The 23,255-nt window shown below is 49.7% G+C and overlaps 2 protein-coding genes across 3 annotated transcripts in view; one reads left to right on the forward strand and one right to left on the reverse strand.

Moving 5' to 3' along the window:
* Positions 1-9,379, reverse strand: part of ZMYND12 (zinc finger MYND-type containing 12) — a 33,723-nt gene extending 24,344 nt beyond the window's left edge. For both annotated transcript variants that reach the window (XM_074975719.1, XM_074975718.1), the window contains exon 1: positions 9,264-9,379. In XM_074975719.1, coding sequence (XP_074831820.1) covers positions 9,264-9,379 — 116 coding nt within the window. The remainder of the gene's footprint in view (positions 1-9,263) is intronic.
* A 113-nt stretch (positions 9,380-9,492) lies between these two features.
* Positions 9,493-23,255, forward strand: part of CCDC30 (coiled-coil domain containing 30) — a 91,914-nt gene continuing 78,151 nt past the window's right edge. The window contains exons 1-8 of the mRNA XM_075017962.1: positions 9,493-9,990; positions 10,343-10,446; positions 12,893-13,263; positions 13,508-13,517; positions 16,290-16,445; positions 16,864-16,992; positions 19,635-19,817; positions 22,855-22,975. Of these exons, the coding sequence (XP_074874063.1) occupies positions 9,504-9,990; positions 10,343-10,446; positions 12,893-13,263; positions 13,508-13,517; positions 16,290-16,445; positions 16,864-16,992; positions 19,635-19,817; positions 22,855-22,975 (1,561 nt within the window). The 5' untranslated portion in view covers positions 9,493-9,503. The remainder of the gene's footprint in view (positions 9,991-10,342; positions 10,447-12,892; positions 13,264-13,507; positions 13,518-16,289; positions 16,446-16,863; positions 16,993-19,634; positions 19,818-22,854; positions 22,976-23,255) is intronic.

A 23,255-nucleotide genomic window follows, 5' to 3' on the forward strand; every position in this document is an offset into this window, starting at 1 on the left:
TTTCTTTATTCCATGTCGTCGATTCCTGTTGATATTACTACTGGATTTTTACCAATAATGAATACTTACTCATAACAAATAGTTAACAGCGAGCAGATCTAGTTCCTCAACAGGATTCCAAAATAGGAAGGTAGAGCTCTTCTGTCAAGTCAACTTAACATAAGCTGTTAGAACTCTCCATAGAAATCACAAAACATTTGTGAAGGTGGATTTAAAGCTGCTGCTGTGCAGCAGGGGCTCAGGATCTATGTTCCTTTCTGCAATGTAGTAGAATTTCATAACCCCTACCTCAAATGTTAGAAAACTGGGCACTACTAAGTTAAAGTCTCCCTGTATAACATCAAAGAAAATATTAGTGTGAGGGAGGAATCCCTGCCTGCCTACATATGAAAAAAGAAAAACATTATTAATGTGCTGATTCACAATGGCAGACAGTTTCAACTCTGCTTTCCATATGAACATCTTCTAAAGTGATTGGAAAATATTCATCAAACCTGCAACCAATCCACTCACTACATCGTTAGAATGCTTAATGGTGATTATACAACCAGGAACCAGCTCAGTACATGATCATTCCCATAACAGTACTATTATAGCTGTCACACTGATAATCCTGTTGCGATGCATGAATAAGAGTCCTGATCTTGAGTGCTCATGGATATAGAAAGAATGCCTCAAGAATGTAATTTCTTATTAAGTAACATATTGTGATGTTCCTAGTACCTATCATCATCCCGATAGGAGCAGAAAAAGGTTATATTGTGTATGAAGCAGAACCAGGAGAAATGCAGACTCAACAGACCTACTATTAAGTGGATAAATAATTGGTTAAACAAGTGCAAACAAAGAATAACTACGAATGGACTGATATCAGATTGGAGGGAAGTCTCAAGTGGGGATCCATGGTCCATTGGTTTTTAACATTTTTATTGATGACTTGGATGTAGGAATGCAAAGCACAATATGGTCAAGTTTGCTGATGACACAAAGCTAGAAATGATTCCAATATTTTGGAAGATATAGCATGAAATAAAATTTAACAAAGACAAATGTAAGGTGCAACATTTAGGGAAGAAAAACCAAATGGCCACATACAAAATGGGAGAAAACTAATTTGGCAGCAGCACTGCTGAGAAGGATCTGGGAGTTGTGATGGATCACAATCTCAACATGAGTCTACGCCAGTGCTCTGCAACTGGTGTGCTGTGAAGCAGTGCTTTGTGTGCCTCATAGCTGTGCGCCAGGAATGCCGTCCGCCACTCTGCACACGCACCACACCGCTTGATGGGAGAAGCATATGGTGGCAGCAGCAGCGGTGGTGGCCCAGGGACAGCAGCAGTGGTGGCAGTAGCTCTGGTGAGTTGCCAGTATCAAGGTGGGAGTGGGGGTGGGAGGAAGGCCTGGGGTTGCCTGACTCTAGAGGCAGGGAGGAGGATTGGGTTAACGCATGTGGCTGGGGTGCCTGGCTCTGGGGGAAGGGGAGTGGATTAGGTCATACATATTGGGTGTGCTGTGAAATTATAACAAGTGCTGAAGTGTGCCACGAGGTGATGAAGGTTGCTGAGCACTGGTCTATCATCATCATCATCATCATCATCATCAATAACCATGGGCTCAGCGCCTGTTGGTGTCTGATACCTCTCTCACTATTTCCTTCCATCTTTCCCTGTCCAGTGTGGAGTGGCTTAGTTTCTGCAGACCAGCTTCACACCAATCTACTATATCATCTACCCATTCTCTGTGGGGTCTGCCTCTCCTATTTGAACCCTTCATTACGCCAACTACCAGGGTCTTGATTTTTCGTTCGTCGTTCATTCTGCAAATATGCTCAAAGAGTTGTAGCTTTCATTTTATAACCTTCTGCAGCAGGTTCTCTTTTGGCCATATCTTTCTATAAAATTCCTCATTGGTGACCTTCTGCATCCATCCTATTCTCAAAATCTTTCTATAACAACTCCTTTCGAACGCCAGTATTCTTCACTGGTCTATGCTGTTGTGAAAAAAGCAAGTTCAATTTTAGGTTGCATTAAGGTACAGCATGCAAGTGACAGGAAGTTTTAGTTTCACTCTAGCTGACTCTGGTAGGGCTCAGCTTGAGTATTGTATCCAATTTTGGTCACCAATGAACAGAAAGGATGTAGAAATGTCCAGAGGCAAGTGACAAAGACGATCAAAGGAATCAATTTCAAATCATATCAGCAAAGGCTGATGGAACCGGATATGTTTAGTTTGGAAAAGACAAGATAGGATAGCAGTCTTCAGAAATTTGAAAGGCTGCCACACAAAAGAATGGTTACAAATTGTTCTCTTTCACCAAAGAGGATAGGATAAGATGCTCAAACTACAGCACAACAGATTTAGATTAAATTTTAGAAAAATCTTCCATTAGGATTAGTGGAAAAATAGGGGCTTTGATGTTTCCAGTTTGTCATGACACCCATCCACAGATTTCAGTCTCATACAAGTTAGTTGGTGAAGCAGAATTACGTATTCAGCCTCTAAGGGAGAGGCCTGGATTGAAGTTTACCCCACTCCAGACTAGAACGAGAGGATATTTATTGATTGGAGGAAGCATTAAGAATTGGCATCAGCTACTTCAGATCCTCTGTCATTTGTAATGTAGCTTCATTAACTATGAATTCTGTTCAAACTCTAGTTGCTGCTGGACACCCAATTAGCCTAACTGACCAAGAACATTGCCTGATATGTGCACTTGGCTATTATCTTCTCATCTTTTCTTTAATCTAGAGACCAACAGTGATCTATGCCTTTCACAACTTCAGTTTATATCATTGTGATACGCTTTCTAGAGAACTGCACCCAACATCCCACCAATATAACCTATTTAGAAGCTTCACCTCGTACAGAATGTGGGATCCCAATTGCTTAGACGTTCCTTGCCAAAATGCTGAGTGGGCGAAACCAGATTACAATTAATTTTAATTTGTTGCCTATGGTGCTGGTTGAACTTCAAAAATTCTAGGTGGTTTAAGAACGGGTACTTCAGAGATTCCATTTGTCTTTCAAGTGAAACCACATCATAATCCAAGACACTGGAGAGAGTAGTCACCTCATTTAACATGGAGGGGTATTCTAACAGGGCATTCTCAGAGAGGTGAGTTAGCCTCCAGAATTCATCTCCCTCCTTGGTCTAAGATAACACCTACCTGTTGAGGGCACACTGTTAAGCTTGGGCTAATGGATAGGGTTTAGAGGATTAAGGAAGATACGGATTTGAAGGACCAATTTTTAGTTGTTAACCATGGTGGGTAGAAAGGGTGAGTCTTCATATTATGTTGTATAATTTTTTACAAGCTCATGGCTTATTCATTAAGTTGCAGTGCCCTGAAATTGCTTCAACTTCTTGTGAGGAACATTACCCCACCCAATAAATGGCTATAACTGTTACTCCTCTTTTATATATTTCTACAATAACTCCTTGTTTAATGTCATAGTTATGTTCCTGAAAAGGGCTACTTTAAGCTAAATGATGTAAAGTGAATCCAATTTCCTCACAAGACTTAATGGGGGGGGAGGGTAGGTTCCAGAGAATTTTTTTTCAGCACACAACAAAAGGCAGTATATACATATGCAGTATAAGTTTTTAAAAATGCAGTCCTGTACACAGCAATGACAACTGTGACTCTTGGTTGAGGTGGTGGAGAAAGAGGGTAAAATGTTCCCCAGGGAATAGCTTTCCACTAACTGGTGAGTCCTTAATGGATAACATGGACCCTTCCTTGCTGTTAATGGATAACGTTATTAATGTAGCCTCACACCCATAGATGCAGCAGGGACTGAGGCAGGAGGAAGGGAATATAACAGACACAGGGCAATGGCTGCAAACACTTTTCTGCAGAAACTGAACATGATGATGAATTGACTCTTTTCCCCACACGCATACACAGCAGCATGGTGCCAGGGGGTGTATGAGAGAGAGACAGAGGTACATACACTGTATATGTGTGTGTTGAGAGAGAGAGGCAAACAGAGGTGTGCATTGCACCATTAATAATTATGGGCACACTGCCCTGGTAAGCAGAACAGGAAATCCAGACACAAGACTCTGTCACTAGGATAGCCTGTTTGTGGAGATGCGGTACAGACTGGGGAACTCGAATGGGGCAGAAATCCTGACATCTGTACCCTGTCTTCCCCTCTGCCCCTCCCTGCACAACTAGCTGGAGGTTTGGGGAGCAGATCCAAGCCAGAGGGCAGGACTAGCAGGGCAGTAGGGGGAGAAGCATGTGACCCGCAGCTGCCAGACACATATCTGATGGGGCTGCCAGCCACCCTCTTCCAAACCCCTGTAAGGACAGACTGTTTTTCCAGAAAATTCTGCAAATAGTGGACAAAGCAGGTGGTCAAACAATGTTGTAAGGGAAAACTGCAGAACTTACCGTGTGCTCTAATAGATAAGCAACATAATAATGTCATCTGGGGTGTTAAGTGAGCAGTTACTGTATTATATTAAGGCAAGAAGACTGCAAATTCTTATTCATATGATTTCCTTTAACTTGTGTTTTATTTAAGTCAGTGGAACTTCAGATGCTTGAAGTCAAGACTACACTTAAATATGTACAGCATCAGGATCTTGGTAGTGACATTTTTTTCTAAAGTATCATAGCTACACAAAGATAGTATTTTCTCACAATACCAGGGTGGGTAAAAAAATGGCCATTTAAAAATATCAAAAACCAGTTTTTATTCAAATCACATTTTTTAATTTAACAGAAACACATTTGTTATATGAGGTGGGTGGGGGAGGGATAGCTCATAGTTTGAGCATTGGCCTGTTAAACCCAGGATTGTGAGCTCAATCCTTGAGAGGGCCATTTAGGGATCTGGGGGAAAAAAAGGATGGTGCTTAGTTCTGCCAAGAGGGCAGGGGACTGGACTCACTGACCTCCCCAACCCTCCCTGCCAGTTCTATGAGCCGTGTATCTCCATATATTATTATTACTAAAAAGACTAATTTTAAAATTAAATGTGAAATTGACATTTTATAGGCCTAAATGTACTATAATCAATGAAAACTATTTAAATACAAACAGTAATAGTTTTAAAGAAAGTCAAATAACTGAACTGGTAGGAGTCAGTGACTATGCATCTGCAACCAGAGTTTGCAGAAATGCTAAACCGGCTTTCAATAGCAGTAGCCTCTTCTGCAGGTGCAAAGAAAAAATCTGCTTTGTTTCACTCTATTTAATTACTAATTCAAAGTTGAAACACTGATTGAGAGCAGAAAAAGCAGAAACATTTCTTCTTTCAACCTAAAAATAAATTTAGGTGTAAGAGAATCTCCTAAGTCAAAACTCTTGTAGGATATGGTGACCAGAAACAAAGTCAATTAGTTATCTACACATTGTACCTTTCTGAAATCAGCTTTAAAGACAAAAAATGCTGTGAACATTTTTCATGTTTCTAACACTTTTAAGTTGTTTTATTTGATAAAAACATTGTGCATTTAACTGAATTTCTATTCAATTAGAGCTTTAGATGAACCACAAGTAAAAATTAATAATCTAATAAATCAGAGATTCACCATTTGCTAACACAACAAAAATGTAAAAAACAATCTGAATATTTAAATAAAGAATAAATAAACATAGATACAGTGTGTATTCCAGATTAACAAAAAAGCAACAGATTTAATGCATTGGTTATATTTAATTGAAAAGCAACCTTTTTTAAGTACCACCAACCAATTAATGAGAATTAAAATTTCTTTAGAAAAATAACTAAAAGATAAAAAGGAAGTACAATACACTCTATCATATCCAGCAGCCCTGGGATCAGGAGGTTGCTGCATATGCAAATATTCTGGATAATAGAGAGGTATACCTAGCAATGCATAACGCTGAAGAAAAACAAGATTAGATACTGAGAAACAAAAATGTACGCAGAGTACTTTATGTACCAACAGTAGCATTGTACACTGTAAATGTACAAACTACGTCTACACTACAGAGATCTTTCAAAAGAAGTCCTTCTGGAAGATCTCTTCTGAAGGAACTTCTTCCAAAAGTGTGCATGCACACACAAAAAAGCCAATCAAAAGAGTGGTCTGTTCTTTCGAAACATACCTTTCACGCAGCCCTCGCTCTTCCAAAAGAATGGGCCGGGGATCGAAAAATCAGGCCCCATGATAACTGCTCTTTGGAAAAAAAAGGGCCTGCAGAGCATTTGCACATGTTTTCTTTCAAAAGCTTTTGAAAAGGGGTGCTCTTCCTGAAACACGAAAGGAAGAGCAACTCCAAAAGAAGCACCACATTCTTTCAATTTACTTTCAAAAGAACGTTTTTTGTGTGCAGATGCTCTGCGGGATCTTTTGAAAGAGCCCCCCTTCTTTCGAAAAATCTTTCAGAAGAACTTGCTAGTGTAGATGCAGCCATACTGTGTTCGCTGTATTTATTTGCTGACTCCATTTGCTTAATGGAAACATGACAATATCCAGGGGCAGGAAGCTGAAGTTACACAAATTCAGACTGTGACGTAAATTTTTAGCCATGAATGTAATTAACTATTGGAACAATTTACCATGAGTTGCAATGGATTCTTCATCGCTGGGAATGTTTTAACCAAAATTAATGTTTTTCCAAAACATATGTGCTGCTTCAAATAAGAGGTCAGACATTAGTTAAGCATAATTATTCTTTCTAATCTAGCCTTATATTTTGAGTAAAAATAACATAAAACCCTTAGCTAGACCTACAAACTCCTTAACACACTGGACTTTGGTTGCTTCCACAACCATCTCTTCTATGACTTTTCAAGAAGGCTGTACTATACAGGAGCAGTTCAGCAGGAGACATGTCCACTGAAAAAACGAGTCCCCAGATTTTTCATGTCATGCCCTCCCATGCTCCACACTCTTCCTGGGAACTGGGGCAGAGAGCAGGGCTGCAGCTGGTGAATGGGGAAGTGGTAAGGGGGCTGCAGCTAGTGGAGCTAGTGCCAGGAGAGACAGCCAGGGGCTCAGATCAGTGTTGAGGCCAGAAGCAGAGCAGGGCTTGCTGGCGCTCCCTTCCTACTCCCCCATGGGGGTCAGTCAGGTCCTGCTGTGGCCCCTTACCACTTGGAGATCACTAGTTTAGACACAGGCTGGGTGGGCAGAGCACTTATAGTGGCAAGACTACGGGTATGGTACTCTATCAAAATGAATTTAAATTCACACACCTCTGTACAGAGCAGAGTGGATTGATTTAACATTGATTTTAGTTGTGATTTGTAACAGAAATCAGCTGTTTTTATTTAAAAACGTTACAATAGTGTGCAGTAAACTCTTTCACATCCAGCATTCGATCATCCAGAACTCTCAAATAACCAGCATTTTAACTATAAGTAAATTTTCGTTTAATTTTCATAATACAGCCAGTGAACAACCACAAGGAGCTAGCAGCTCTTGCTATGGGGAGCAAGTGTGGGTTGGGGAGGGAAGGGAAGAGGTGCAGAAGGATAGGGTTAGATGGGGGCTGGGGGTGCCTGGCTTGTGGGAGAGGGATGGAGTGAATGGGAGACTGGGGGTGCCTGGCTTTGGGGGAGGGGAGGGGCTTGGGCGGCCAGCTTGCAGGGCTTGTGGGGCTTGGGCGGGTGGGCAGGCGGGTAGCTGTCCCGGGCAGTGTGGGGCTCAGTCAGCTTGGACAGGCGGCTCTGGCAGCACAAGGCTCAGGTGGATGGGCAGCTGGCGCAGGCAGCTGTGGTGGCTGGCACAGGGCTCAGGCAGCTGGCCAGATGGGGTTGCACCAGGCCCCTGCAAGGGGCCAAGAAAAACTATTTGTACTTATTTTAAATTCCAAATAGCATTTTTATACCAAGTTTTTGTGTTTATTTTAAATAATGAATTGAATTTTTTGTTAAAAGGAGGTTGGATGATGGTAAAGAAGAGGTGGGGGGCATGAGGCTTTCTCAAATGTCAAAAGGGGGGTGTGATGCCAAAAAGTTTGGGAACCACTGTTCTAAGGGATGAGATCAGGGTACCTGATGAGTCAGGCATTGGACAGGGGTTCCTGGATAATGGGATGAGGATTCAGGTGTGAAAGAGGCCACGAAGAAAGAGGACGCTCCTGAGGGGCAGAGGAAGGCAGGATGGTTGTGAGCCTGGGAAAAGTCACAGAGGAATGAGGATGGAGGTGACCTAGGAGTGAGGGAGGAAAGTCATTGAAGGTTAAGGGGCCTGGGGGTTGGGGCAGGGTATTTGGACAGGGGAGAAGCGACAGAGGCAGTATGGCATTGAGGGAAAGGAGAATGAGGACAGAGATGGCCTAGGAGCTATCACTGGGCATTGCTGGGTGTGAAGAGAAGGGAATCAAAATGGAGCTAAGGTCAGAACATTGGAAGAGGGGAAAACAAAGATGGAGGTGGCCAGGGCAGGGTGTGTGTTAAGGACAGCCCAGGGTTTGGGTGTTGGTGGAGAAAAGGGGTGGGGAAAAATGCTGAGGTGGGGACAGGGAAGGGAAGTGGCTGGGGGGTCTGATGAAGGCATGGGGGTTAGAGGAAAGGCAGGCAGTTCAATGGGCTGGCACAGGGCACTGAAAAGAGGGGGAATGAGGACAGAGGCAGTTTGGAGGCTATTGCCAACTGTGTAACATCTTGAACTTGGACACTACAGGACCATAGGACCCTTCCATTGCTTTGTCCCCCAAGATTCCACCCTCCCAGATCATCTCTTCCCCCAAGGCCCGATGCAGGGCCAACATGTGGATGAAGGCATACACCCCAGCTGGGATGGCATGACAGTGGGAAGAGGCAGGGCCTGGGGTGGAGAAGGGTTATTGCAGGTCCTGACCCTCCACATACCCTCCCGCGACAGTCCTCCTCCGAGTTAGAGATGGTGTGGTGGGAGGTCACGGGGCCAGCGTTTCCCTTGCATACCTCCCCAGCAGTTCTCTATGGGCCCCCACCGCTGCTTGCTCCCCACCCCATGGCCACTCAGTCCTCCCGACCGCCCTCTCCTCGCTTCCCAGCGGGGCTCCCTGTGCACTGGGGCTGGGATAAGGTGCAGGCAGACCCAGCTGTGCAGGAGCTAGCGTGGCGCCCGCCTGCTGTAACCAGAGATCTGGTGTCCAGTCAGGACTGCTACACCCGGCCTGGGGCGGGGCCGCCGGGATAACGCTGCTGAGGGGGAGAGGGGGCTGGGGGCCATGGAACCTAACGCTAAGCCCCAAGTATCGTGACCAGCGCTTCCAGCCGGGGGTGCGGCCAACCCCCGGCCCAGGGCATGGCGGGGGGAGGCGCCCCGGAGAGCAGCGCCCGACGCTCACCAGTAGTGGGTGACGCCGCACGCCCCGCAGCGCAGCTGGGCAGGCCCCCCGCACAGCTCGCAGCGCAGCGCCCGCGCGCGGGGCAGAGCCAGCGGCACCAGCGCTTGCACGTTCATGCTCCCGGGAAGCGGCGCGTTGCTGAGCAACCAGGCGCTTCCGGCGTGGGCGTCAGCGACCGCCGCACGCTTCCGGGCAGGGGGGGTTACCACTTCCGGTGCGGAAGCGGACAGGCCAGCCGGCATGGCGGCGGCGGCGGACAGCCCCGGGCCGGCCGTGCTGGAGGCGGAGCAGAGTGTGCGGGCCTGGGCAGAAGCGCAGAGAGCGCACGGGCGGCGCGTGGCGCTGGTGACGTCGGGCGGGACGCAGGTGCCGCTGGAGACGCGCGCCGTGCGCTTCTTGGAGAACTTCAGCAGCGGGCGGCGCGGGGCCGCCTCCGCCGAGCGCCTCGTGCGCGCCGGATACGGCGTCTGCTTCCTGCACCGCGCGCGCTCCGCTTTCCCCTGGGCGCGCGCTCTCCCGCCGCCGGGCCCCGCCCTCTTGGACGTGCTGCGCGTGCACCCGGGGCCGAGCGTGACGGCCGACGCGGCCGCGCTGCCGGGGCTCGTGCCCGCGCTGCTCGGCTACCAGCGCGCCAAGGAGGCGGGCGCGCTCCTGCCTCTCGAGTTCACCAGCCTCAGCGAGTACCTGGCCCTGTTGCGGGCCGCGGCCCGGGCCCTGGCGCCCTTCGGTACGGGGGGCTGGGGGCGTGGTCAACCCCGTCACAGGCGCTCTCATTGGCCATTGGGAAGAGGAAATATGAGCCCGTGGGCTGAATCGGGGCGGCCGAGGCGGAGTTTGCCCTGAGCCGGGTTGGGGGGCGATGGCAGTGGTGGGGGGGGGGCGAGGGGTCAGACCTGGGGGAGTTATGGCAGTCGGGGGGGTGGGGTCAGACGGGGGGGGTGATGGCAGTGGTGAGGAGTGGGGGGGGACAGCCCTCTTCTGGGAGCGGCCAGCCCTATTGGAGGGAGGCCGTGGCATTGGTGGGGTGGGCTCAGCACTGCCTGGTGCCATTAGTGACCCCAGCTCCTTTCCCCGCAAAGGCTCCAGCGTGATGTTCTACCTGGCAGCAGCTGTGTCAGATTTTTACATCCCAGCATCAGAAATGCCTGAGCACAAGATCCAGTCCTCTGAGGGCCCCCTGCAGGTGATGCTGCTTATTCTTGCTCTGTGCCCCTGTTGAATTCTGCTTGCCAAAAGCGTGGGAGGGGGCAAAATCTTGTTTTCTGATTAGTGGTAACTGTTGCTCTGATTTAGTGGGCTCTGTGGAGGCAGGACTTCTGGGTCATATTTTGTGGTCTGACACTGCCTTGTTAAGTTACCTTGGGCAAGTCACTTACCCTGCATGTCTAAATGTTCATATCCAAATCTGGGGTGTTAATGCTCATATTGCAGGGACTGCGAGACCTTACTAAGGCTCAGAACTTTGAAAACATTGTGTACTGTGCCACTATTATAACATCTACCAAAACAAAACAAAAAAGCAGCCATGTAGCACTTTAAAGACTAGCAAAATAGTTTATTAGATGATGAGCTTTCATGGGACAGATCTGGTAGATCTGAAGAAGTGAGTCTGTCCCACGAAGAGGTCATCACTTAATAAATTATTTTGTTAGTCTTTAAAGTGCTACATGACTGCTTTTGTGTTCTGATAGATTACAGACCACCACTGCTGTCTCTCTGGTACTGTCTACAAACCAGCCACCCATGTTCATTAGATTGGCAGTTATTGAAAGCCTAACTCTGTTTTTCTGCCCTGGGCTTGTTCTTTACTTTTCTCATTATGAAAGGGTTCTTTTTTGATAGGTAGCTATTCTATACTGGGATCTCCAATTTCCTTTTTTAATCCTTTTTTTCTCAGATAATTCTTCTATGGCAAGAACTCACTCTCCATTATTAGCTATTTGTATTCTGGTAGCACTTGGAAGCACCAGCTGAATTTGGGTCTGAGTTGTGACATGCTCTTTAAAAAATTGTGGGAAAAGACAGCCCCCATCCTAAACAGCTTACAGTCTAGCTCAGTAGTTCCTAACCTGGGGTGACTGAGTATCTGCAAATGGTTTGCGGAGTGATTTGGGGTCTGCACTAGTGAAAAGTTTGGGAGTTACTGGTCTAGCTGGACAAATTAGACAAAGTTTAAACAGGAAAACTAAGGTGCAGAGAAGAGGAGTAGTTTGCTTAACATCACACAGCAGGTTAGTGATAGCTGGGAATAAAACAAAGTCCCTTATAATTCCTAGTCTGATGCCCTAATCTCTGAGAGTTGGATTTATAGTAGCCGTCTGCAGAGGTACTGACTCTGATGTGTAGCCTTTGGGCATGGAGAGCACTGTACCTGTGAAGTATCAAAACATAAATCCATACTAACAAGAAATTAAACAGGATGTGGCTGTGGAATGTCGTTTGTAGTTCAGCTCAGCCCTTCTGCAGCTCTCCTGAATTTTTGGAGGACTGTATCTTGGGAACTCCTTCGACAAAGACCCCAGATTTGCACTATACATAACAGCTCACTTTCTAATCTGCAATGCCTATTTTTAGTGCATCTGATTATGCATATTTTACAGGTTTGAAAATTCAGTTTCCAATAGGGTTACGGTTATAAATGTTATGATTACTTCTCCTCAGTACTAGACTAGGGATGAATTTAGTTTCTGGATAATAGAAACCTGCATGTTACCACTATGACTTTGTGCTACTTCGTCTATTAAGTACATCCTCATTTTATCCAAACTGGTACCCAAAATGAGTGTTGTTGTGAAGGCACTTAATGGCACTGTTGATCCTCCCTTTTTAAGGTTTAGCAGGATGACATTTTGAAATAACTCCTACGTGTAACACTGTTATCCTATTTAATGCCATGCTCAAGGAGAGACCTGTTGCTATTAGGGGAGAGCCTTTCCCCCTGCCCAATTTCCAGGGAAGCCCAAACCCAGCAGTGGCTTGGGTGTCCCTTCCCCAGCATCAACTCAGCCAGAGCTCAAACCTGCTGGGGCAGGAGAGGGGTACCTATCCTGCTACCCCAGCCCTGGAGCTACCAAGGGAGGTGGAGAGAGAGTTGCTTTCCCCCTAGCCCACAGTGTTGCGGTGAGGAGAGAGAGATTCACGGAGTCCTCTCTCCTTTCCAGAGTGCCCTCCTTCCCCTAGACCCCTCAATCCAGCCCCACCCTATAGCCTTCACCCCCAGCTGGAGCCCTCACATCCTCTCTCCCAATCCTGAGCCCCTCATCACTGGCCACACCCCAGAGCTTGCATTCCTAGCCAGAGCCTCTTGTTCCCCAAACTCCTGCCCCAGACCTAAGCCCCTCATTCCAGCCCTGCCCCAGAGTCCTCACACTTTTGCACCTCAAGCCTCTGCCCCAGTACTGAGCCCCCTCCCACACTCAGAACGTCTTGATCTCACCCCCACCACATAAATTTTGTTATGTGCACCAATATGAAAGTGATGTCGCACAAAACAAAATTCATCTGCTCAGGGGTGGGAAAGATTAAGGGGAACCCTAAAGCTGATTCATTGTCTTTGTCTTTCACATTTAAATGCCATACTAACTTGTACTTAGACTTCTAGTTTCTACTGAATTTTTCCTCCAATGCAGATCACAATGAAGATGGTGCCAAAAATGCTGTCTCCTCTAGTCAAAGAATGGGCCCCTGAAGCATTTGTTATTTCCTTTAAGTTGGAAACTGACCCCTCCATCTTAATTGATAAATCACGGAAGGCTCTGGAGACGTATCGTCATCAGGTGGTGATAGCAAATGTCCTTGATTCACGGAGGACGTCTGTTCTTCTTGTAACCAAAGACTCAGAAATGAAATTATCCCTTTCGGATGAAGAAATAGCACAAGGAATGGAAATAGAAGAGAAGATAGTGAGCAATCTTCAGTCTCGACACACGGCATTCATAGATAAACATAACTCTGAAAAGAAAGGACCAGCTTGTTCTAGCTCTGAATTCTCAAAAACAAAGTGAACTTTAGGAGGGTGGGACTGGAGATGGAGGAAATCTCTGTAACAGGTAAACAGAGGAAAAACTATCTGAGATAGAGAGAGAGAACATTTAGTGTGGTTTGGCTCATGCACAAATTCATGAGTTCTTTGTTCCTTATGTAAAAAAAAAATACACTGAAATGAAAACATTCCCCAAAAGATAGTACTGTGTGAGTTTGTAGAATGGAGAGGAATGTGTTTTCCTGATCCTCTCCTTGTGCAGGAGCGGGGAAGTAAGAAACAGATACATGCATGATACAGTTTCCTAGTATCTGTGTCTTCAAAAATCTTATGCAGCAGCATATTTTGAAGTCTCAGAAGGGTGAGCAGAGCCCAGCAAATCAAAAATCCCTCCCTTTGCCCCATTAACTTGGAGAGGAGTCGCAGAGACCAGGGACAACAAATGGTTGAATAGGAAAGTGGAGGAGTGGATCAAAGATGTAAAATGGGAGCCATATGGGGACACTGAGAGCAGAGAATCCTGGACAGCACCATGAAGGAGGTGAAGTCAGAGGAACTCTTTTTGGTTGTGAGACTGATGGGATAGAAATAGTCCCTGCAATCACAGTGAATCTCCCAGTTAAGATGTTTCTTCATGGTTTGGTAAATGACCATTTTGGCCAATAGGGAGAGGAGGTTGATGAGGAGGTCTTGTGACTTTATAGAGCCATGGACCATTAGATGTGGAGGAAAGTGCAGCTATAACTCAGCAGAAGGTTCTGGAGCACGTGGCAGGGATTGTTACTTGGCACAGAAAAGGTAGTTGTGTGGCTGGGTCTCCCTTTCTGTAGAAGGGGCAAGCACTGGGATGTCCATGAACCGTGTCCGTGCTCATAGCTGCCAGCTATATGGTTGGTGGGCAGAGGGATCCAGGTGGAATAAAAGCTGGCTAGTAGGTGCCTCATCCTTGTTAAGTGGCATCATCTTCTGGCACCTAGTGCCAAGATAGGACATAAGGGTAAAGAAATACATGGTGTGGAGCATGTGGAGATTGCCACCAATCAGAGCCAGACCACAGGTATCCTACCTGCTGATGGGACTCACTAATTCCTTACTTTAAATTCTGTTTTCATGTTGCTGTTTGTACTGAAACACATTTCTTAATTTACTGTTCTGTGGTAGTGTGATCAGAGCTGGTAACTGCAGTTAGGTCTACTTTTTTGGGCAACATGGAGGCTAATTTAAATGATCTGTAACAGACTCACTGACTTTTGAGAAAGAAAAAAAAAAAAAGGGAAATTGAATGTGACCCTGAGGTCAAGAGTCAACCACTAACAGAGACATTTGAAATTCTTCAGGGTGGCCTTTGCTTATTCTAAGATCACCAAAGATTCCTAGAAGCAGTGGCTTTTGCATGTCATAGTCAGCTGGCAGCCAGGAGTGCTTATATCTGGAGAGAATGAACCTGAAGAGACTGAGATTCAGGTGGTGATGAGAACAGGAGAAGGGAAACCAATATGAAAGGTAGCATGGGATTGGTAGAAAGAGTAAATGAAAGTAGATGAGTGCCTCGGTTTCAGTGATTTGGTGAGGGCTCTATTGTATCTTGTCAGGCTTCAGAAAAGTCAAGAGGGATTTAGAGGAGTTTAAGGTGGGAGTCTAAATGATAAATGTTTTTTGGTGTGGGCTTGGGAATCGGAGATGTACAGTAGAGTCTCACAAGTCATGAACTTAATGTTTGCAAATTCAATTATTCATGAGCAGCTGAATGGCTGCTTCCCCCAGGGCCCTGGGCAGGCGTGCTGGCAGCTCCTGCTTCCCCCGGCACACCCCATATTCATGAAAAGTCAGCATTTGCAAGGGTTTCAAACATGGAACCCTCACGAACGTTGAGATCCTACTCTACTGGAAGTAGTACTGCCTGGCCACCAAGTTGGCAGAATCAAATAGTGGAGTGGAGCTTCTTAACAGGATCTTGGGACTTACACCACAAACAGCAGCACGGGAGGCCCCTTCCAGCCCTAGAATTCTATGGGTGGAGGAAGCAGCTGTTGGGGTCCAGCCGGGATTGGGGTTGGAGGGATGGACCGTACGGTGGGAGAGTGCTGAGCAGAGGGAGTTGTCAGCTGAGTTGAGAAGAGGGCTTGAGAAATCTTGAGTGTCAGTGTATTGGAATTCAGAGGGAGCAAATGGCAGGATGGGGTGAAGGAGACATAAGTATTGTTAAAGAAGATGAATTAGACATTGGACAGGAGGAACTTGATGGAGAGAGCAGAGAGAGAAGGTTAGGCTGAATGAGTGACTGTTTTGAGGAGTAGCTGTTGATCAGTGGCTCAACATTGTTAGTCCGCGGCTGTGGGGTTGGAAGAGGACAAGCTGCCAAAAGAGGGAAATTGTAATGAGAGGAGAAGAGTGGAGTTGGAATTGAAGAGGAAATAGGATAGGGAAGATTTGAGAAGGGGGTAGTACATAACAGAAAGGGATAGAAGCAGGCAGTGTCTCTTGAGGGAACAGAAGAGGGAGAGAAGGGATGGGTGTGGAAAGCAACAGGACTGAAGAGGGGTTGAAGATGATGGAGGTGGGGAAGTGCAAGAGAAAGAGGCCACTGAAGAATAAAGCAGCAGTGCAGGTGGTGACAGCAGAGGAAATACAGGTTGCAATGGGAGCACAAGGAACAATCAAGGGATCTTGCCTAGTGGTGGAAGAAGGGAGGGGGAGTGAGATAAAAGGAGAACCTGGGGTGGAGGAAACATCAAAGGAGGCTGACCAAAAGGGAGCGAAGTGACTGAGAAGGTGGGGATAGGCCTGTAGGAAGGGAGGGGGGCACAAGAGGCTGGGGAGGAAGCGAGTACGTGACAGCTGGTGAGCGCGGAGGGGAGGAGTGAGAAATGAGACTCGGATGGGGACGGGAGTTGGAGATGAAGCCGCAAAGAAGGCAGGTTAGGAGCCTGGAGGTGAAGCACAAGCATGACAGGAAGAGGAATGACGAGGAGCAGGTGTCAGTGGGCGACTTGGCCCTGTGGCGCAGGGCGCAGTTCTCTGTGACTACTGTGTAACCCTCACAGCCGAAGCTGCTGCTGAGGAAAGCTGCTCCCGCTGGGTGCCCCGAGCCCGCGCTCCCGCTGCTCTTCGCCCGTCGCCTGCCCGCTGTGCGACCACTGCTGCGCGCCCCTGGCCGCGGGGGCTCTGCTCCTCAGCCGCCGAGGGTGGACTCGCCACAGGCAGGCACAGCCCAGCGCCTTCGCCCGCGCGCCGCTCCTGGGGCTCTGCAAAGCGCCCGTCCGCTTCCGCGGCTGCAGCAACAGCTCCCGGGCCGGGCGGGGCGGGGCGGGGCGGGGCAGGTGGCAGCGGAGCCCACGCCGGACTGGCTGCCCGCCTTGAACCCCGCTGCAGCCCGGGGCAAGGGCGAGGGGGCGCCGGGCTGGACGGCTGCGCAGCCCCAGGGCTCGAGCCATGGCAAGCCGGGCGCGCAGTGAGTGTGCGGCCCGGCCCGGCCCGGCTGCGCCTTTGGGTGCTCGCTGCCGAGCCGAGCTGTCGGGGGGGAGCGTCGCTGCGTGACGGCTGGGGCAGCGCGGAGCTCACCCGCAGAGCGAGAATGGTTCGCTCCGTTGTCATGACTCCCGCCGCTCGGAAACAAAGCGCCAGCTACGCAGCGAGCTAGAAGGCCCCCGTTGCCATGGCTCCCGTAGCCCCGCCCCCCGCCGTCCTGAGTGCTGCGCCGGGGGCCCCAGCGGACCCGCCTGCCGCCGCATGGAGGAGCCTGCTCGGGTGAGTGACCGCGACTGGCCCGGCGGGAGCCCCAATGCCAGGCCTCGGCTGCACCCCCGGGACCCCGCCCCAGGCATCATTCCCCACCCCCCGGCCTCGGCTGCACCCCTGGGACCCCGCCCCAGGCGTTGTCCGCACCCCCCCGGCCTCGGCTGCACCCCCGGGACCCCGCCCCAGGCATCATTCCCCACCCCCCGGCCTCGGCTGCACCCCCGAGACCCCGCCCCAGGCGTTGTCCGCACCCTCCCCCGGCCTCGGCTGCACCCCCGGGATCCCACCCCAGGCATCACTGCACCCCCGGGACCCTGCCCCAGGCATTGTCTGCACCCCCCCCGGCCTCGGCTGCACCCCCGGGACCCCGCCCCAGGCATCATTCCCCACCCCCAGGCCTCGGCTGCACCCCCGGGACCCCGCCCCAGGCATCATTCCCCACCCCCAGGCCTCGGCTGAACCCCCGGGACCCCGCCCCAGGGGTTGTCCGCACCTTCCCCCGGCCTCGGCTGCACCCCCGGGACCCCGCCCCAGACATCATTCCCCACCCCCCGGCCTCGGCTGCACCCCCGGGACCCCGCCCCAGGCATCATTCCCCACCCCCCGGCCTCGGCTGCACCCCCGGGACCCCGCCCCAGGCATCATTCCCCACCCCCAGGCCTCGGCTGCACCCCCGGGACCCCGCCCCAGGCGTTGTCCGCACCTTCCCCCGGCCTCGGCTGCACCCCCGGGACCCCGCCCCAGACATCATTCCCCACCCCCCGGCCTCGGCTGCACCCCCGGGACCCCGCCCCAGGCATCATTCCCCACCCCCAGGCCTCGGCTGCACCCCCGGGACCCCGCCCCAGGCGTTGTCCGCACCTTCCCCCGGCCTCGGCTGCACCCCCGGGACCCCGCCCCAGACATCATTCCCCACCCCCCGGCCTCGGCTGCACCCTCGGGACCCCGCCCCAGGCGTTGTCCGCACCTTCCCCCGGCCTCGGCTGCACCCCCGGGACCCCGCCCCAGGCATCATTCCCCACCCCCCGGCCCCCAGGCGTTGTCCGCACCCTCCCCCGGCCTCGGCTGCACCCCCGGGACCCCGCCCCAGGCGTTGTCCGCACCCTCCCCCGGCCTCGGCTGCACCCCCGGGACCCCGCCCCAGGCATCATTCCCCACCCCCCGGCCTCGGCTGCACGCCTGGGACCCCGCCCCAGGCGTTGTCCGCACCCCCCCGGCCTCGGCTGCACCCCCGGGATCCCACCCCAGGCATCACTGCACCCCCGGGACCCCGCCCCAGGCATTGTCTGCACCCCCCCGGCCTCGGCTGCACCCCCGGGACCCCACCCCAGGCATCGTTGCACCCCCGGGACCCCGTCCCAGGCATTGTCTGCACCCCCCGGCCTCGGCTGCACCCCCGGGACCCTGCCCGAGGCATCATTTCCCCCCCCGGCCTCGGCTGCACACCCGGGACCCTGCCCCAGGCATTGTCTGCACCCCCGGGACCCTGTCCCAGGCGTTGTCCGCACACCCCCCCGGCCTCGGCTTCACCCCGGGGACCCTGCCCCCGGCATCATCCCCCACCCCCGACCTCAGCTTCACCCCAGGGACCCTGCCCCAGGCATCATCCACACCCCCTTGGCCTCAGCTTCATCTCAGGATCCCGCCCCAGGCATCATCCGCACTCCCCCCGACATCAGCTGCACTGCCGAGACCCCACCCAAGCATTGGCTGCACTCCCCAATTCCCTCTGGCTTACATGCACCCCTCTCTCGGACCCCCCACCCTATCAGCACCTACACACACATCCCCAACCACCTTGGACTCTTCATTTCATGTCACCACGCCTACCCCTCACACACCCACACCTCCCTCCCAGCCTCCCTTCCCCTGACATTGTGATGCACCCTGCCCACCTGGGACCCATGTCTGTGACATTGTACTGTACCCTGCTTCCTGGCACCACCTGCCCCTGCGCTCCACCCCAGGAACCACTGCCACAGTGCCATGCTGTACGCCCTTCCCAGGGCCTCCAGTCCACGGCATCATGCTGCCCTTTGCCCTCACTCCCTGCCAGATCTTGGGTTTCCAGAGCTGTGGAACCTTCCAGTTCCTGTTGGGGTTGGTGGGAAGCCCCCCCTCCCAGGCGATCACAGTCTTACTGGCTAGCCAAACTCCATATTGGTTCAAAGCATGTGTCTCTGACCAGTAGAAGTTAGTCCGGTAAGGTATTTCTGCAGCCACCTTGTTTCTCAGATAACTGTCGTCTGGTGGTCCAGCCCTGTGCTGGTGCTGCCCATTGGCGTTGCCCAGACCGGGAGCTGAGTGTCCCTGCTGTTCTGCTGTACGCATCGTGTTCCCTCACCATGCAAACCCGGTAATCTCCATGGTATATTTTTGCATTGCTTTCCATAATGAGATATGAGATAAAACTCCCCACATCCCAAATTCCTCTCATCAAATGAGAGTCGTCAAATTTGATATGATTAAATACCTTTGGAAGTCACATTCTTCCATCACATTTTTGTTTTGTTTTCGCACTGCCATTAAATTCGCATTCATTGTAACTTAACTTTTACTGGTTCAGAAGTATTATGACCACACAAATTCTTCCCAGGAGGAAATGTTTTAGATGCTTGAGTAAGTTACATTTTGTTGATTTATTCTAACAGGAAAAAGTACAGGTGGGAGACATACTTGAGAGGCTCAAGGAAGAAGGAATCGACCCTTCAGCTTCTGTAGATGAACAACTTTGTTATGTTTGGCAGTTACTCCTGCGCACTGAAGGCAAGTTATGGTCTGCTAGTCAGGACTTAGAGAACCTTAAAAAACAGCAGGCAGAGGAAATGAGAGAGGTAAGAGCGAAATGACATTAGTCATTTTCACGTGTATTTGTGCTTTCTATTATGACTGAGACTGCTGTTTAGCCACAGAAGTTACAGCAGGCCTGGACTTTGTGACTTTATCGGACCGCCATGCTGCAGCTGAAACCAGAACTTGAAGCAGACCTGTCCTCAACTGCCCTGCAACTGGGGCTGGATATCTGGAGCCTGGATCTGGCAGCCCCTGCTCTGTGGCTTGGGGTAGGTTGGGGGAGGTTGCAGCCAGATTGCATGCCTCTATCCAGCTGCTGTGGTGAGTTCCAGTGTGGGGGTTGTGCTCCCCCACTGCATCCCAGCCCCACATCTTCCACCAGGAGCTGCAGTGGGACCATTCTGAATCCAAGTTTGTGCATTACAGCCCCATGACTTCCACCTGTGTCTTCTGCTGGGACCGTGCAACCTTGCCTAGCAGCTGCAACCAGGGCTGTATGACTCCCTCGGGGCTTCCAAGGGCTGTGGCCAGGGGTTGCACATCCCTGTGTTGCAGCTGCAGTCAGCTACAGGACAGGGGCTGCATGGCCTGTGGCTGCACCCTTACTGCAGCTGCTGGTGTTGGGGCTGTGCCCCCACAATGGCCTTGGAGCTTGGCATGCCAACTCCATTTCCCAAGAGATTCCATTCTGTAGTCCTGATCCCATGTATTTTTAATAAAGTCATGGACAGGTCATGAGCTCTGTGAACTTTTGTTTATTTCCCATGATTTTTACTAAAAATAACCATGACAGAATCTTAGCCTTAATTATGCTTCCCCTTGTAACCCAGTTACTGACCCAGGAGAAGACCGTCCCTCTTATCCCAGGCGGCTTTACTTTGCTGAAGAGCTCTTGATGAGGGGCCTCAGGAAAGGTTTTCTGAAAGGCCATGTACACTGTTTCCACTGGCTCACCCTTGTCCACAAGTTTGTTGGCACGCAAAGAATTCTAATAGATTGGTGAGGTGTGACTGGCCTTACAAAAGCCTGGCTGACTCTTCCCCCTATGAGTCTTGTTAATCTAGTAATTCAGCCAATTTGCCTGGTACTGAAGTTAGGCTTACTTAAAAAATTGATGTTCCATTAGCTATCCGCTAGCATGGGGGCTGATTTAAACAACAGGTTATGTACCACACTTAGTAGTTCTGTAATTTCATATTTGCTTTCCTTCAGGACTCTTGGGTGAATACCATCTGGTCCTGGTAACTTATTACTGTTTATCAATTCATTCCAAAATCTCCCCTATGAACACATCAGTGTGGGATAGATTCCTCAGATTTGTCGCCTAAAAAGAAAGGCTCAGGTGTGGGACTCTCCTTCACATCCTCTGCAGTGAAGATATTCAAAGAGTTCATTTAGCTTCTTTGCAAAATGGTCCTGGGTTCTTTCAGTTACCCCTCAGCACTCAGCTATCCAGCGGCCCAGCAGATTATTTGGCAGGCTTCTTGCTTCTAAGGTATTTTTGTTGCTTTTGTATCCTTTGCTACTTGCTCTTCACATTCTTTTTCGGCCAGCCCAGTTACACTTTTACACTTGACTTTCCAGAGTTTATGCTTCTATTTTCCTCAGTAGAATTTGACTTCCAGTTTTTAAAGTCTGATGTTTTGCCTTTCTGAACATGGTTTGTTACTGGGATAAAATTAAAAATGGATTCATTTTAATTATTGCATCACTCAGTGCCTGTTAGCAATGGATTGCATATGCATTATTCTAAATTAGAGATAACAGTGGGTTTTTACGAATGTGATCCATAATGCCCAATTGTATTGCAAGATTACAAAATCCAGCAAACCCTGGATTTAAGCAGGAGGAGTTTAGTTAATTGATGATCAGTTTTGGCTGTCGTACACTGTGTGGCACCTCCACTCGGGTGTTCAAAGACACCTGACGTTTTGGTGGAGACAACAGTGGGCAATATTTCTGTGATGTCACCACTTTCCTGAATAGCCAAGAGACGAAGGAAAGCATCACTGAAAATCAGAAAACTACAACATTAAGGTACGCACCTACCTTACCTTAACTCGGCCTTTTTTGAGCAGTGGTCCACACCACACATGTCCATGTCTGTCTTTTCACTGTGGAGGAAAAGAGCTATGTGTGCCTTCCTTGCACTCATATGCTTAGTCAGCTCTCCTGACAGAATACCACACTTGTGAAATTCAGCTCTTCATTCACCTGTACTTTCCTGTACCCATTATTAACCTATGGACTACTTTCGCACCCCACCTGCTGACCATTCCTGGGGGAAGGCATGGGAAGAAAGTGGAGGAGATATCCTGGGACACCCTACACCAGAGGTGGGGAATCTCCGGATCAGCTTGCATGGATCCGAAACCCAAGGCTTGGAGTTTCTCCCCAGCTCCCAGCCTGCAGTGGGGTGGGAGATGGAGCACCCCAAGCCTTGCAGGCTGGATCAGTCGAGCTGAGGCTAGATCTAGAGCATGGGCTCTGCCGGGTGATGGGGGGAGGAAGCCTCCCTTTGTGTGGGGTTTGGAGGTGGCTCTAAACCCTCATCAGTGCTTGGTAGCCAAAGCTGCAGTCTGTTTGGTGCATCATTCTGTGTCCTCAGTATTCGCTCCATCAGGTTGCCCTTTGGCTGCTGTTTTGCACAGTTAGCCCTTTGGCTGCTGTGTGCACATTTAGGCTTTGTATGTGTAAAACGTGCGCACAGATACAAACACACAAAGGCATGTGCACACGCGTGTGCATGTACGCGTACACCTGCATTTTTTGGTGTCTATGCCATTGTGTACCTCACTGGTCTATTTCCCTTTCTGTAATGTTGGGCCTTTCAGTCAATCTTAGTAAACCATCGAGAGAAAGAAATGAATAGTGCCTTTGTAGTCACAAAATGCTTAATAGTTAAAAGAACACAAAGAAACGTTGCTCTGTGAATGTTTCATTTCTTCCTGGCAAAAGTGCATTGAGGTTCCTATCCTAACCTGTGAAGGTATGGCAGGAACTCATGATACTAACGACTTGTGCGTAAATGAAAGGCACGCATCCAGAGTTTTTGAAATCTGCTCTCTTTGTTTATAGGTGGAGAATTATGTGGGCCACATCCGTAGCCTCACAGCAGAGCGAGATGCTTTCACCCGTGAATTTGAAAAAGAAAATGAACAACTCAGAATTGAATTTATGCAACTACAGCTTCAGCAGGGTAACCCCTCTCTCCTTTCTCTGAAAGCAGTTGGGTGTTTGCGCTGTAACAAATGTCAGGGAAGCTGACTGAGTGCTGCCTTACAGGAAAAAGAACGGGTTCATGTATTTTATGTATTTTAGAGAACAAACTGTTACTAGATAAGTCTGTACAACGTACTGTTTATCTAGGCAGACGGAAGGTATGTATAAATTATTGTATTCCATTAAAATTAAATTTTAAATCAGTTTAGAAATACTGGTCTTGTTTTGTTGTCTCCATTCAGTGAATGGGGTTGCTG

This window comes from Carettochelys insculpta, chromosome 23 (assembly GCF_033958435.1).
Source record: "Carettochelys insculpta isolate YL-2023 chromosome 23, ASM3395843v1, whole genome shotgun sequence".
NCBI classification, from domain to species: Eukaryota; Metazoa; Chordata; order Testudines; family Carettochelyidae; genus Carettochelys; species Carettochelys insculpta.